Raw genomic sequence first — 16,678 nt, forward strand, 5'->3', positions numbered from 1 at the left:
CCATCTCTTTTCAGCCCTTAGATAAGGCTAAACATGTCTGTCAGCCTTCCTGCAGGAAATTATCACCTCTAATAATTTGCTCTTTGCTCCCTGGCAATTCCCATCTTCATGCCTGCCAGATCTCCCACCCTGCATGTGTCTGCATCTTTGGGTTAGGCACACTTTTCTGTCAGGTCTAGTGACACTCATTCAGCAGATGCTTTAACACCAGCAATGTCAGAGTTCCTTCTACCTTCTCTCCTGCCAAAGCACTGCCTGTCACCTTTCCTTAGCCCTGTTATTTTCTTCTATATTTAACAAGTCTAAGACAGTAGACAGGAGGAACATTAATGAACATGTCTTTCTATTATTTTTAGCTACAGTTGAAAAGCTTAACAACCTCAGTGCTATGACACAAACTTACTTTGCAACTTCTTCCAAGGTTTGGTTCAGTGTTTGCTGAAAAGCAGAGATTTCTTCCACATTTCCCAGCAATGCCACGATGTCCCCGGCACTGAGCCTACAAGAGCCACATTGCCAGTCACCATCAGAGAAAAGTTACTCTCAGGAGCATCTCGTTTCTATTGATCAGCCGCCATTCCAAAAAGGCACAACAATTTCTCCTTCCCTAGATACAGCATCGGACAGAACACAAAATTCATGATCTGTAAGCTACAGACCACAGTCTTCTGGAGAAGACTTCTGCTGCCAAGGATTACCTTAATTGGATTTTAATCACTTAATCCCACTAATCTTCTCAGACCTTTAGCTGTCTAATAGGAACAGACAGATAGGATTTCAGCAGAGGTGGAGAGGGAGGTGTGTGCACAGACACAGAGTTTTGTCTTCAGGGATTCATGCCATGGGTTTCCCTGTGGGAGGACGGTCTGACAGATAGGGGCTTCTTTGTTCCTTGAGTGAGGTTGGATGTTTCCAAAGCTAATGTGCCTGTTTCTGTCATCCTGAGAGTCACTCTCATACCACCCTCATTTAGGCATACAAGGCTGAGAGCATAAAAAATTTACCCACACAAAGATTTTGGGAAGGGAGAAGTGACTGAAATACAGAGGCCTTAGAATACCACTCTCATCTCTCCTGACTGGACAGTGTCTAAACACGTGCCCTCTGTCCATGACACCCCACGGCTCCCACAGTGTTCTCTCCACCTCAGATGCCCCTATATCTTACTTATCGTAAGACTGGAGTGGTCTTAAGTAAGTTCCCAGAAGTGACTGTAGTTCCTTTGCATAATCTCGTTCTGTTTCCAGAATATTTTGCAACACCTAGGGTGAGAGACAGAGCACTGAGAAAAGATCTTTGTAGTAGCAAATTAGTCAAAAGAACACGACATCAGTTTCCAAGTCTGGAAAAGCATGGAAGTGTATTTTAAGTCCAGAAATTACATTTCTTAATGCAGAACCCAGAACACCCAGTAAAGACCTGGTGGTCAAATATTGAGATTTTACTTTGCAAACCTGGGGAGGCCTGGAAAGCAGGTGTTAAAGGCTGCACCAAGGATGGCTTCTGTGGCAGATCAAGCCAGGGCACACCTCATTGGCCACTTCAGGGATGTAATGATTTGGGTTTGGTCCTACTAATCCATCTCAGCAGCTGGTTTGTCTCTGGCCACACAGCAGGCAAACCCAGTACCTGCACACTCCCAATTAGCATTCCAGTTTCTTAGTGTGGATAAGCTCTGGAGACAGTGGAGGTGGTTTCCAGCTCCCTGGACATACTGCTTCTGCTTTGCTTTGCTTGAGATATATTTAGACATACTGATGAGCAGGATTAAGCTCCAGCACTGAGAGCCAGGGATGCTAACGAGGCATCCTCACTCTCTTACACCACAGCCTGGATACAGGGGGAAGGTAACTGTCCCTGCTTTGACAGACCTCCTAGCTTTGGCAGCAATATGTAAAGGAGGGGATGTTTCTCTACTCCTTCTGCAGCAGCAATTCATGGCCTGGCAGGCTGTGAACCTGCTCCAAAGCCAAGGCAAATTACAAAGCCAGGTCATGAGCTGTGGCAGCTGCCTATTCTCCAAGGGCTGCAGCTGCTGGCAGAGGCACAGGACAGACACCTTGGGGTGTAACATCTCTAGCCAAACCCAAGAAAAGGGCCAGAGCCCTGATTTGGCTTGCTTACACCATGACATTATCTCCCCACCTTTATCAACAGGAAATGTTGTGCCTTAACCCCCTGCACTGATCGGAAAACTGCCATCTCTCCTTAATTATCCCAATTGTCTACTTCAAGTCTCTATTTTTGACATCTTGCAACTGCTTCCATTTGTGGTTTTTTGTTTCAACGGCCTTGAATCAAGGGAATGGAAACAGCTGCATTTAAACAGTCACATCCCCAATTATTACAAATTGCTTTAATGATTTTTAAGGGAAGGAGCCAGAAGATTAATAACATGGTACTTATTAAAATGTATGATAAAATGTATGATGAGCACTTGAAAACTTACCACAGGGTAATAATTTTTTGTCAGCTGAGTGTTTTCTAGCCCTTTTAATGCTTTGGGAGAGAGTGGTTTATCTGTACAAAAAAACACCATGAATAAATTACAATGCACAGCTCTCATTATTCCATCAGGAAAAGACACTGCCACATGATGTCCAGCAAATGTAACTTCACCCCTGTGACCGCAAAACTTCAATTGCAGGGTTTGTTTCCCCATTTCACAAAACCTAGGATAAGATCAGTGGCATGCATGACACTGACAGTGGCCAAGCGAGTCACACCAGAAGCTTCATGCAGCTTCTGCCAACCAGAGTCCAGGTTTGCTCCAAAATCCCTGGCAGCAGCCCAGTATCTGGCAATGTTTGGAACTACAGTGTTGCTTCACCTGTCCCACTGAATTTGGTTTTAAAACTGGGTATCTGTTAGAAATGACAGATACTGTGTTTTTTTCCAGGTGATTCACAAGGCACTTGAAGCCAACCCCAATGAAAATGCTGACCTCCCATCCCCATAGTCACTTGTGATGCAAAATCCTTCTCTGAATGAAGGTAGATTTAAATTAAAAGCTCACAAAACCCTGGAAATCAATTCTCATTCTGCATTTGGTAAACCCCTGTGGATGCCTCCGGCACTGTACATATGCGTGCACACAGACAAATTCCCGCTCCAATTTTCCTTCCCTAGAGAAGCCCCTTCCCTTCCAGCAGCATGGCTTTCCCAGCAACACCATCCCCCCTCTAGACTGGGACAAGCAGGCAGTGCAAGGCTGCCCCAGTTCTGGCCACACTGCACATACTGAAACAGCTCCATGCCATGTGGAGCAGCCAGGTTCTCTTGTCTCCCTGCAATCGCTCACATAAGGCAATTATTTTCACGCTGATAGCAGAGGAGAAACTTGAAATTGATAAACTTAGCCTCTTTATGTATTGTCTAATTATTGCCCTTGTAGTGCTTCCTGTCACTTCCAGCTAAAGGCTTACAGCTTCACAGTTACGTCACAGAATCACAGAACATTTCCACCCAAAGGGCACACCTAGGACACAGCAGAGGTATGGACACTGCTGAAAAACAAGCAACTCCATTCAGTGACAAGTCTTACACTGTGGAGGTAGGAAAAGCAGCTCCTTGCCAGCTGCAGCCCCAGCAGCATTCCTGGGGCAGGGAGGGTTTACTGATGGTCCCTCATTCCTCACTCGCAATATGGACATATCTCCTGAGCACACAGACACCAGGGCAATGAACCCTCCTGCCATGTGAAATGGTGCCAAGAGAGGATCTGGAGGGAAAAATTCTGCAGACAGAAAAATCCGATGGGCTCTTACATCAGAATCTATGGGAGACTGGCCCTTCACTTCAGTGAGGTACTGTCATGTTATGCAGCTCCCATCTGATTTTCCCTATAGGACTCAAGTTTGCTCTCCTTTGTTTAAAACATCTCCTCTCCTCACTGGGTTAATTAGTGATTCCTGAGTTATGCCAGACAAGCCTTCAATCTCTGCTGCAACTTCCTGCTCCAGCTCAGACATCATTTCCCAGAGGGAAAAAGTGGGAGATGAGATATCCTAACAATGATTTTTTTTCATTTAGAATTAAATAAAAACTGGCCTAATTTTGAGCACTAAATCATGAAATTTTTTTCTTCCCTTCTTTGCTTTAGTTTTGCAAGGATAGAATCAAGGATGTCTAACAGGCTGCACATTTTGCAGCTACCTTGCAGACCCTTGCTGGCATCTCTGTTTGAGGCCAGAGCAGATCCTGAGCCATAGAACCAGCACCAAGCACACAACTGATCTCTGTCTATGGTAAGTCCTCAAGGCACATTGAGTTAAGTTGCATTTTGCCAAAAAACAGTTTAATCTCACACAAAGGCCTGGGTAGGGGTGAGCTGCTTGAATGGATGTGTAATGCCACAGGGCAGTTGGCCAGGGGCTTCACATCATCACCACCCTACGTCTTGGTACAATCACATCACAGAAAATGTTAAGGACATGCAAGACAAAGCTCAATAAAGGCAGATATCATCAGACAGATCATCCTCTCCCTCTTCATTTCTCAATATTGCAGCAGAAGCATCTAGGGAAAAATGTACTCTGTGAAATCAACCATCACTATGAACCAAAACAGGGACCATGCCCTGTGGCCATGCAGTTTTTGTGAGATTCCACACTGTGATGGTGAGCATCCATTCCATTGATGCCTGAAAAGCCAGGATCAAACACAAATACATTGCCTGACCAAGGTCTCTAACAAAAAGCTAGTTCTGTACTCAGACACTGGAATGATCTAATGGCTCCCCAGGACAAAGGGGACCCACATCCATCTCTGTCCTCATCCTCTGACAATATCCCTGCTTCCATGCTGCTGGGGCTTGGAGTGAGCAAGAGAAAGGCAAAATGTGCTGGGAAGAGGGTGAAGCAGCTCTCAAGCAATTCACCTGAAACACTGCATGTTACCCTTCCATTCATCCTTCCATTAGCCCAGCTGCCTGAAGTACACAAACAGTCCTTAATAAATAGCAGCAATTTCCCAAAGGCGCAAGGGTACTCACTGCATTGTGCCACTGTCGTTCAATCGGCCCTTGAAAGCAATTTGCTTACCGGTGGATTTGATTTCTCTGACGTAGTTGCTTGGGAACCAGCCTGTTTTTCCATTCAAGGTGCCTTCCCACCAGCCCCCTTCTTCAACTCGGGTGACATAAATAATGTCTCCTTTGTTAACAGAGAGTTCATCCTCATTGGTCTGCTTAAAATTGAACCTGGCCTTTACCACCAGCTGATGACTGCCATTCTCGGTCATCTCCTAAGGAAAGAAATGTGGGAAAACATCAGCAAATAGTCAAAAAAAGCAGAAACCATTAGGACAAGCCATTGTTCTTTTCTGTTGTGACAGCTATTTTTTCAGTATTGCTCTGTATAACAACCAATATCTTGCTGTTGTGTAAACTCTCCCTTCAGAGGACGACAAGGTTGCTCACAAGTATTAATTTAGTTTCCCAGTGCAATGAGTGGCAGATAAGAATCATTCTTCTCCTGTCACACAGAGAAACATTGCAGTTTGGAGAAGCTGCAGGACTCTTTCCAGCTGAGACAGCAAACCCATGATGGAGATCAGGAGAGAACAACCTCTGGTGTTGACCCAGAGGTACCAACAACACTCCTCTACCCCCAAGGCCATCAAACCCACAATTACAAGTTGAATAAAGGGTACCACAGGCTTGTACTGCCTCCGTAACACCCTTGCTGACTGGGAAGCTGTGCCGCTGGAGTCACTCTGGGGGTCTCCAGCCGTGGAGTTAAGAGAGAACAGATGTGAACATGGCCTTTTTGACAGCTGATCTGGGGAAACAAAACAAAGTCTGAGTTTTACCCAGCTGTCCACCATCCCTCCACATCACAGCAAAGCAAAGAGTAAAGCCTGTAAAGAAAACAGGAACAGGGCACAACAGTTTAAAGAGCATCTATCAGAGCAAGACAGCAAGTGCATGGCATCTGCAGCGTGAGTACTCCCAGTCAGCAGTGAGGGTGGTTTTCTGGGCTGGGATAACCCTTCCATCATGGAAGAAGTTGAATTGCATCCCAAGGCACTCCTAGGTTGTGGCAGCTCTGCAGCCACACATCCAATTGCAGTATTTCTTTGAAATCCCCCTTAAAACTGTAGAAAAGTAGAACAGTACTCAGTACTGTGATTCCCCACTGGGAATGTTTCTGGGATCCAAGTAAGCACTGTTGAAGGTGTGTCAAAGTTTAGCTCTCCAATGAGTGCTCTTAGGTCACCTCTGCAGCTGCAGTGTGGGCTATCCTGCTGAGTGTGGAGGAATGTTGAACAATTGGACAACACAATTGCTCCTCTATTTAGAGGAGTCCTCCTGGGTTCATTATCCAGCTGAAAAATATTGGAAAAGATGGGAGAAATGCCTCATGCTGTCATGGTCAACAGATCTCGATTTATTGTGATCAAAATCAACATTCTTATACAGTCAGTAATTAGCTCATACATATTACAAAAGCATAGCTCATGATTGGTTACAGCTCTTCTAACACATATAACTCTTGCGGTTAGCCTTGTGGTTGCAACTTCCCTAATTCCATATACTTTTCTGCATACCATGTACTTTCAACATCCCTGTTGTCATCTAACATCTGTGCTCAGGGGCGCTCTGCCCTTGGATTAGTCACGTACACCACACGCGCCTAGCCCCTCACACAGAGACTAGCTGGATCTGGCTGCTATGTCCTTTCTCTCGCAGCCAGGTCTCAGGCAGGCTCTCCACACTTCCCCCGTTTTCTTTTTGTGCCAACAAAAGTTGTTTCCCATGACCATCAATCATATTTATAAACATACGCTGCAAGCATTTTATAAAGCATGGCAATAGCAATAACATAGTTCCAATCACAATAATCAAAGTTATCCCATGTTGTAGTATTGAGGTAACCCAAGGGCCAAACCCAAGTCCCTTTAACCAATCATCAAACCCAAAGCCTGTGGACTTCTGCAAATGTGTGGTTAGTTCCTGCAGTTTAGAAATTTGAGCATGAATGGAGACCGAGTGATCAGATAAGTTCATGCAGCACATTCCTTCAAACTCTTCACATCCATGTCCCTGCGCCAGCAGCAAGAAGTCGATAGCTGCTCTGTTTTGAAGGGTCGCATGCCGCACTGAATCCACATCAATCAGCAGGTCCGAAATAGCTCGGGAAGTAGCATTCGTTTGTTTAGCCAGCCAACAGGCCATCCTATCTAATAAAGTCAATGCCCGAGCAGCTGCTGCTTGAGGAACAAAAAATGACATTGCAATAATTTCACTTGGGGACCAAACAGTTACCTCATCCTTACACTCACGGGTGTATGCATGTGTCATTCGTTTTAACCTTAGTCGAGTATGATTTCTGTATTTTTGTAGGATCATAGTCATATTAGGTGTCAATAAGGTCAACCTTCCTAATGTACACGGACCACCCTCTATCCTCGATGGAATACCAGCCCATGCCCTATCCCCACAAATAAAAAATATCCCTTTTGGCAAAGCAAGCGGAGTATTAGAAGATAGGGAAACATTGAGGCTTGTATAATTGCACCAAGCAGTAGCATTTCTATATGCATCTATAGTAGCATTAACAATTACAGGGAAAGTTTGATTTCCCTTAGGGGTACCATTAGCTCGAAGGGTACTTGTCCAGTTAAACATAACACAGGCATCTGCCTTCACTGATCCAAGTATCTCTAGCTCTTGAGGTTCCCTAGGGGCTGGAGGGAGGTAGGGAACAATTTGGTCCCAATGATCAGTATAGTTTTGGCTGGAATTACAAAAGCCAAATGACTGAAGTTGGCTAGGACATGGCCACACATCAGTGGGCAATCCCACCAGGCAGGTGGTAAAGGGGTTACCGAGAGAGGAGAGAGACAGGCAAATTGCCTCTTGGCCTGTCTGATTTGCCAAGGTAACCCATACATTTTCTTTGGGTTGTGGGGGAACCCAAAAACCTTCTACTCCTTGCATGATGGCTACCATAATCAAAATTAACCCCATGTTTATGATTAACTCTGAGTAGCAGACCCAGTCTCAGTCAGGGATTCCTGATGTGGGTTGGCTCCAGCTTGAGGCCGCAGCGCTGGTCTCGCGTTCCGAGCCGGTATCCACTCTGGTCCTGTAGGGGTAGAAACACAGAGATACCCCCTTCCCCAGTATAGTACTTGAGCCGGGCCTTTCCACTCCCCTAGCCTGGGGCATTTGTATTTTACCCAGACCCCTGTGTTCTTTAGTACACTACTGTCTTCCTTTTCCTCCAGAGTGTGGGTGACAGCAGCAGGTGTGGTTGCTGACCCAAAGATGCACAAATGGTTCATCACAAATAAGGCCTTTGCTAATCGCTGCTGAACATCTCTCACCTCCTTAAACTTGTTTAAGTATGTTTTCAAGGTGCCATGTGTTCGCTCCACAATGGCTTGACCTTGTGGATTATGGGGTATTCCTGTAACATGTTTAATTCCCCACTGTATCAAAAATGCTTCAACCTTTTTACTAACATATGCCGGCCCATTGTCCGTTTTCAATTGTTGACACACCCCCATTACAGCAAAGCATGATAATAAATGCCGAATAACATGCAGTGCTTTTTCCCCTGCTTGCGCCGTGGCCCAAACATAATGACTAAAGGTGTCTACTGTGACATGGACATATTTTAGCTTCCCAAAAGCATTTATATGCGTGACATCAGTCTGCCAAATCTGATTACTAGCTGTGCCTCTAGGATTTACCCCTTGACCCAGCCCAAAACCCTGATTGTGGTTGCTACAAACAGGGCAGCTACGCACTATATTCGTAGCTTCTGCTTTCGTAATTCCAAACTGCCTTTGTAACCCCCTCGCATTTTGATGATATAGTGAATGGGCCTCCCTAGCCATTGTGAAGGGTGGCAAGGCTGGCATCACAGCGGCAGAAACTAGCTCATCTGCTTTCTTGTTGCCTTCCCCCAACCCAATGTCCCACTTATGGCTCCTGATGTGTATAATTGCATAGGGCTCTGTTCTATCTCCCAAGGCCCGTTTCAGCTGCATAAACAAGCTAAACAGCCGTTTGTTGGCAACTTCCTTAATCGTGGAGTCTTCAATCCGGGATGCCACTCCCACCACATAAAGAGAGTCCGACACAACATTAAGGGGTCCATTCAGGTGCGATACAGCCCAAACCACAGCCAGTAGTTCAAGCGTCTGTAAGGAGTCCTCAGGTTCTGCTTTTAGGAGATGTTGTTTCCATTCCCCCTTTTCTTGCCAAACAACAGCTGCACTGCGGGATTTACGTCCGGCATCTGTGAAAGCAGTAAGAGCGCCAGCAATTGGCTTGTCCTCACGTAGGGGTCGGGCAATCCAATCCCATTCACCCAACCACTGCAGCGCTTTTGGGCGGAGCGGGCCTGTTTCTATGTGAGCCCCCGATCCCAGCAGTGCCTCTGCAAGCTCAGCAGAATTCAACAAATACCAGTCCAGGGTGGCTTTTTCCAGGGGGAGGTAAATGATGGCTGGTTCACAACCCATGACTTCCAGGACTCGCAGTCTGCCTCGTTGTATCAGTCGTGCCAAATTTTCAATTTTTGTTGTTATTGTTTTCTTTGTTTGCAGTGGTGGGGACATCCATTCTAGCACCCGGGCCTCCCCCTTTTCTTTTTTGTGTTGCGTAAGGGCCCCAAGCAGGTGACCCGATCGACTGTGCCATACCGTAAGAGTCACCGGGGAGGCAGGGTCCAAACGGGAAACAAACCCCTCAGCCACACAGCGTAATATCTGATGTAAAGCGTCTTTCTGCCGAGGAGTCAAAGACACCGGGGTGCAGGGATCTGTCCCTTTCAAAAGAGGCTGGAGAATCTGGAGCAAGGTATTAGGGATACCCACAACAGGTTTGAGCCACTGCAAATCCCCCAAAAGCTTCTGCGCCTCGTGTAATGTAGTCAGGGTGACAGCCCCCAGCAGTTTTTGCGGTCTAATTCTACTTTCCGTTATGGTCCACCCAAGGTACTTCCAAGGAGCAGACTTCTGGATTTTCTCTGTGGCGACGACTAAAGAGTGGTCTGCCAGCGTGGTTTTGATACACTCCACCTGATCAGGCAAAAATTCATGTTGCTGTGCAAACAAGATATCATCCATATAATGATAAATGACTGTCTCTGGCATTTGCCGGCGTAAAGGCTGTAATGCTGCATCTACATAAAGCTGACACAAGGTTGGTGAATTTCGCATACCTTGTGGTAAAACTGTCCACTCAAATCGTTTGTCTGGTTCCCCTCTGTTTATAGCCGGCAATGTAAAAGCAAAACGCTGTGTATCATTTGGATGTAAAGCAATAGTAAAGAAACAGTCCTTTAAATCAATAATTAAAAGGGGCCAGTCCTCTGGTATTAGGGCAGGGTTAGGTAAGCCCGGTTGCAAAGCCCCCATTGGTTCCATTTGGTCATTAATGGCACGCAGGTCATGTAACAAACGATACTTTCCTGACTTCTTTTTAATAATAAAAATGGGGCTATTCCACGGACTCGTAGATAATTTAAGGTGTCCTTGCTGTAACTGTTCTTGCACCAGGTGATGTGCTTGTATGAGACTCTCCCTTTTTAACGGCCACTGCTTAACCACCACCGGATTAGTTGTTTTCCAGACAAGTGGGATTGGGAAAGTCCAAGCAGTGGCGACTAGCCCAAAGGGTGCTCATTGGTAAGAACAAGACCCATTTGAGACAGTATATCCCGCCCCACTAGACACTGGACACTAGGGGGTAGCATTGTCACAGAGAAAACAGCTTGTATACTTTTCCCATCCATGGTTACCGTAAGTATAGGCGTCTTACTGGCTAATGTCATGCCACCTACACCTGTAACCGTCGTGGAGGAAGCTGTTAGGGGCCAGTTCTGCGGCCAGTGGTTCGGCGAGATTATACTGGAGTCCGCGCCCGTATCCAGTAACCCAGTTAACTCCACAGTCTGACCATTAAGTCGTAGTAGCAGTTGTCTCTTAGGCCGGGACAAAAGGTCCACAGTTAGCAAAGCAAGCCCTCCGGTGCTCCCAAAATCCTTTTTCCCCCGCGGTGACGGTTGAATTGGGGGGAGGGTCTTCACGAGTTGTGGTAGGGGTACCACTTGAGCTAATCTCTGACCCTTGGCAATTTTTTGAGGTGGAAAAGGTGTATGCACCATGACCATGATTTCTCCATTGTAATCCGCATCCAGCAACCCAGGCAGGATGAATAGTCCGGATATCGAAGCTGATGACCTGCCTAATATCAGTCCACCAATTTGATTACCTTCAATGATTATAGGTCCAAAGATTCCCGTAGGGACAGTCTGCGGGTGAGGTGTCATCAGCGTGACCTCTACTGCGGCTGCCAGGTCCAGACCGAGGCTTCCGGCTGTGGCTGGTCGGAGCTGTTGTGTGGCATTGCAGCTGCTATTTGTATCCCGGCGCGGCTGCTGCTCGCGCTGTTCCTCGCGTTTCCCTGTCTGCGGCGGCATACAGCAGTGTTATGAGTATTGGATTGGCACTTTGTGCACCAGATACCATTGGCCTGACATTCTCTTCTGATATGGCCGGAGTTTCCACAGCGGAAGCACTTCATGCGAGGACCGGTTGGTCCGTGGCGGTTGTAAGCCGTACCGGCCGCTGCAGCTTGGAGAGGTGCAAGGGCAGCCATCACCTGAGTCTGCGATGCTTTTGCCTGTTCCTGGAGCCCTAAACCTAGCTGTTTAATTGCTTCAACCAAAAATGCTTGAGGGCCAGACGGCATACTGGCAGCCTTCTCAAGCAAAAGGGGAACATTCCAATCTCCGCTCATGGAGTTTAATAATGAACGGGTCTGGGAGTTCCCGTTCTGTAATATACACTGCTTCAACAAAGCCCCCTTCATGCAATCCTCTACCCCTGCTTTATCTATAGCCTCAGCCACTTTATCCACAAATGAGCCCAATGATTCCTCCCTACCTTGTTTGATGCCCATGTATATAGGTGTACCCCCCGGAGCCTTCACTTTAGTCATGGCCCTACGGGCTACCTCCATCGCCTCACGAACCTTATGGGGGCCCATTAATACCTGTGCCTCCAGTCTAAGGTATGGGCCAAGACCTAATAATTCGTCTAAGGTTATCCCTTGCAAGGGATCACCTGGTCCTCTCTGTACAGCCACAGACATTTGAGCCTCCGCCTGCCAATGTGCATTGAATAACATAACCTGATGCTGTGAGTAGATCAATCTAGTTATACCCCTAATATCCCCGGGCAAGAGCAGATGCGCATTAAAAAGGTATTCAAGCATCTGCTTTGCTGGCTCACTGTTTACACCGTATTGTGCCACTGTGCTACGCAATTGCACTAGCAGCTTCCAGTCAAGCGCGCTCAGATTTGCCGTTAGTCCTCCGGCTGGATTTTGAGTAAACACCACCGGACACGCCAAGCACTGAGAGGCAACCTCCAACATCCCCTCGTCCCCACTCTCCGCGCCTTGGCGGGCCAGTGATACCCACAACTCACGCCGCTCCCTTGCCAGGGCCTCCGCTAGGTCGGACTCCGCCCCAGGGATAGGCTCCTGACTGCGGACGGTATGCAAGTGGCTAGAGGCGCCCGCAGGAGCAGGGACGGGCTCAGGGGAGGGTTCGTGGTTTTCATCTACGGGAGGTGCCGTTGGCATAGCCCCCGTAGGAGCTGGGGCAGGCAATGTGACCGTGGCATAGGCAGGGGGGTTGGGGGCATTGGGGTGTTGCCGTGAGGGATCATAGGCATAGTTACGTTCCTGAGCGGCTTTGACTTCCTTTGCAGCTCTTTTTTCCGCCTGCATTAATAGGAGCTCATTATGCACCACCCGCCAAAGTTTTCCGATCTTTTTAGCCGGCTTATCATCCTCCAATGTTAGCTCCCACAACCTGTCCCCAAACTTTCTCCATTCTGATAACTCATGAACTGTATGGGGATTAGTAAAAAACCCATAAGACTCTCCATGTCTTAAAAGTGAAAGTAACTCTTTATCCAGGTCGATACCCTGTATCCGTCTCTGCCTTAGGCAGGCGATAAATAACTCATATGCTGCTTGCCTATCCATTACTCACGTCAGCGCTGTTGCAACCTCTCCAAGGTCTCGGCAGCACGTATCGGCTGAGCTCGCCGTTGCGATCACTCAGGGCCGGGGCTTCCTCGCTGTTGCCCTTATGCCATCCTGGTTGCAGCAGGATCCGAACCCATCATCTTTTCTCAACTCCTGTAGGGACGCATCGCATCACGTCGGGGTCACCAGATATTGGAAAAGATGGGAGAAATGCCTCATGCTGTCATGGTCAACAGATCTCGATTTATTGTGATCAAAATCAACATTCTTATACAGTCAGTAATTAGCTCATACATATTACAAAAGCATAGCTCATGATTGGTTACAGCTCTTCTAACACATATAACTCTTGCGGTTAGCCTTGTGGTTGCAACTTCCCTAATTCCATATACTTTTCTGCATACCATGTACTTTCAACATCCCTGTTGTCATCTAACATCTGTGCTCAGGGGCGCTCTGCCCTTGGATTAGTCACGTACACCACACGCGCCTAGCCCCTCACACAGAGACTAGCTGGATCTGGCTGCTATGTCCTTTCTCTCGCAGCCAGGTCTCAGGCAGGCTCTCCACAAAAAAGGCTAGGCACTATTTTGATTGCTGTCCATGGACCGTTGCCATTAGTCATGTGAGAGAGGGTTTCAAGCCATGCCAAGGAAGGACAAGAGTGTCATCCCCAGGAGATGAACTGCCCATGGAAAGGCTCAGATCATCCCAGCAGCTCCTGGAGCTGCCTCCTTCACACACTCAGAGCTCCTTGCTTTGCAAACCAATCTCTAGGCTTGTTTCTGTCCCCCACCTGATGCTGGAGGCAATGCTGCTGCTCTGACACGTTTTCATAATTAGTGATTTGTTTCTATATTAATACTGAAAAAATTTCCAGAGGGTAAAAAGTTTCCTGGTTCTAACTGTGCAGAGACTGAGTCAGTAGCCTTGTTGCTAAGAGGAGTTCCAGCTCCTGCAGGATCTGGCAATGCTCAGCCCCAGAATCCTGTTGGATGCTGCAGAGGTGTAAAAACATGGGATTCAAGCCACCCTGTAATTCCCAGTACTTCACTGCTACTGTACCCCACACCACACTGTGGGACACCACTCAGATAATCTCCTTTCTGTGTCCCATGGTGCTCAAAAGACACAACAGCAGATATTATCCTTTCAGTAAACAGTGAAGGATTTTTAAGATTGGACTTGTAGCTTCTCTTCAGATTTTAGAACATTTCTGCATTCCAGAGCGGCAGTTTTCCACCTGCAGTGGGGACCTCGCATGTCCATGGACCTCAAAAGCAGCACAGAGCAGTCTGCAGGAAACCCTGTGCTGGGTGCGCAAGTCCCTGGACCACGTTTGGAGTTCTGCCTTGAAGACACTGCAAGACGAGAAGGTGACACAGCCATGAAATGTGTGCAGAAATCGGAAAAGACAAAACTCCAAGGCTGCTTTTTCTCCATTCTCCTCCAGTCTGATCGTCAGCATGGAAAACTCATTCTGAAGGGGAAGTTTGGTAGGAGTTACAGGAACTCAGCTGGGCTTTTATTCTCCTCAGAGGATTTTTGTTTCAGTAGGAAAGCACCTCATTCTTAGATTTGACCTGGAGCAACACAAACTGAGTTTTTGGGGAAGGGACTTGCTTTGTCTCTCTCCTACCTCTTGCACAGTGGAGACCAGGTCCGTGACTATGACTTCCAGGTGCTGCTACCTTACAAAGCCCAGCCATGCCATAGTCACACACCAGTCTAGCCAGTCCATGTTCCAGTGATGGACAACATTCATGGTAAACCTTGTGTTCTGTCAGTGAGTCAGTTTTCTCTCTTGCCCTGCTAATTACACAATTGCCTGACAACTGCACGGTGAATTCCCAGCTTCCTGAGCTGTAGCAACTGCAAAACCTCTCCCCATGTAAAACCCACTTTGCCAACAGAGTGGGTTTTTCTCTCTGAAGCATCCTGATATTTGAGCAGGAGTGGTTTTGGCTGCTCTTGGTAACTCACAGGCCAGGGGCATGGTTGGCTGCCAGTGTGAGATATTCTTCCCCTGATTCCTTCTGAAAGGGAGGGCATAAATCCTGAGTCCAGACTTTGCTTATTCAAGTCATCAGCCACAGTCACAGGGAAATTACTCCATTACTGTAGATTTTATGACTCTCCCTGCCCCTCCCAATCTTCCAAAGGTTTTAAAAATATCTGCAGCAACCTAGAAACAAATGTAAAATTGTCTTTGAGAGTTTGGCAGTGAAGTGTATCATTTATATTGCATCATGACAATGTCCTATTTTATGCCGTCCAGCACAGAACACTGCTGCCATATGCTGCTAAAACTATGGTTAAAATAGCTGGGTTTTCTGCTCGCATTCCTACACTATTTTTGGCAGATAAGCCTTGTCTGATCCAGCACAGCTGGTTTTCCTCCCCTGCCCTCTCTTGCAGACAAAAGCATCCAGCTCTGTATTGCTGTGTTTTGATGGACAGCTGCTGAACTACAAGTTTATCCACTACAAATGATGCCTCCAGTTATTTGCATAAAAAAATCCATGGAGACACAAGGATTTGGACTTCAAATGGATGCTCAGAAATACATTCCCACAACATTTCCTTAGCTGACACCTACTTCCCTCTGCCTCCAACCAGGGTGTTGACATGCAGCAGTGCTGCGAGTGTTGGGATGTGCAGGCATGTCAGAGCCTTGGCACCAGCAGCAACTGCAGTAGCTGGTACCAGGCTTATCCTGATGCTCCATTCAGCCCGTGGCCTCTGGCAAAACAGACAAACTGGACCACCTGCAGTGGCAGTTTATAGGACACAGGTTCCTGCTCCTCAGGAATTTGGCCAAGCCACTAAAAAGTAAATGTTTGAGACATATTTATTTTACCCTGTACTTTTCCCAAGGGTACTCTCTGCCTGAGCAGATAATTATATCACAGGGATTGCGCTTTTTAACATTTAAACACAGAAAGCATATGTTCAAACAGATGTTTGCCATGAAACCAAGAGGATCCCAGCTTCTCTGTAGCCCTGTCAGTAATATATGATAGGAACTATTCCCCAGCAAAGCCCTGTCCCGGGCTGAGCTGGCACATGAGTGGCTGGAAGAATGGAGTTGGGGCTGCAAATAAGGGGACGGATATGCACATGGTATTGCAGCCTTGCCACCCTGTCAGCACACACCCCATCACACCTCTCTAGTCCAGCAACAGGTGAGGACAGAGGCAGAAGAGTTTCTCTCTCCTTTTGCTTTCAGAATAGTGAAGCAAATATCAATATAGCAGCATTTGCAGTGGTTGCTCCCAGTCGAATTAACCTACATTTTATATCTCCCATCACACTGAACTGCAAGAGCTGCTACACAGGGTCAGCAGGTGCTGTTGGTAATTGAGTGGTGAGAGGCTGGAAGGAGGTGCTGAGGCTGGCTGAGGCCAAATTCCCATTCCCAAACTTCTATGGAGTGAACTCTCAGCAGAACTGAGTCCTGGCTGCAGAACAGCAGCCTCAGAACCTGAATTTTTTCAGAGCAGCATTATACACACAGACATACACATGTATGTGTGTACAAATCATGTGATATGAATAAAATGTAAGAGATTCCCATTTTCTTACACAGTCTGTCATTTGTTAAAAAGTTGTACTGTTTCAAATATTATGCCAGTTGTAAACCGGTCTGTTAAGCTGTTT

At 46.9% G+C, this 16,678-nt stretch overlaps 1 protein-coding gene across 4 annotated transcripts in view; it reads right to left on the minus strand.

Annotated features, from left to right (window-relative positions):
• Nucleotides 1–16,678, minus strand: part of LOC136373309 (rho guanine nucleotide exchange factor 6-like) — a 46,124-nt gene that overhangs the window by 20,104 nt on the left and 9,342 nt on the right. For 3 of the 4 annotated variants that reach the window (XM_066338203.1, XM_066338201.1, XM_066338204.1), the window contains exons 1-5: nt 5,653–5,766; nt 5,043–5,244; nt 2,450–2,520; nt 1,168–1,262; nt 404–499 (exon numbers count right to left, since the gene is read on the minus strand). In XM_066338203.1, the coding sequence (XP_066194300.1) occupies nt 404–499; nt 1,168–1,262; nt 2,450–2,520; nt 5,043–5,241 (461 nt within the window). In that variant the 5' untranslated portion in view covers nt 5,242–5,244; nt 5,653–5,766. Of the gene's footprint in view, nt 1–403; nt 500–1,167; nt 1,263–2,449; nt 2,521–5,042; nt 5,245–5,652; nt 5,781–16,678 lie in introns of those variants that run through there. The other variant, XM_066338205.1, reaches the window with a different exon arrangement.

This window comes from Sylvia atricapilla, chromosome W (assembly GCF_009819655.1).
Source record: "Sylvia atricapilla isolate bSylAtr1 chromosome W, bSylAtr1.pri, whole genome shotgun sequence".
NCBI lineage: Eukaryota > Metazoa > Chordata > Aves > Passeriformes > Sylviidae > Sylvia > Sylvia atricapilla.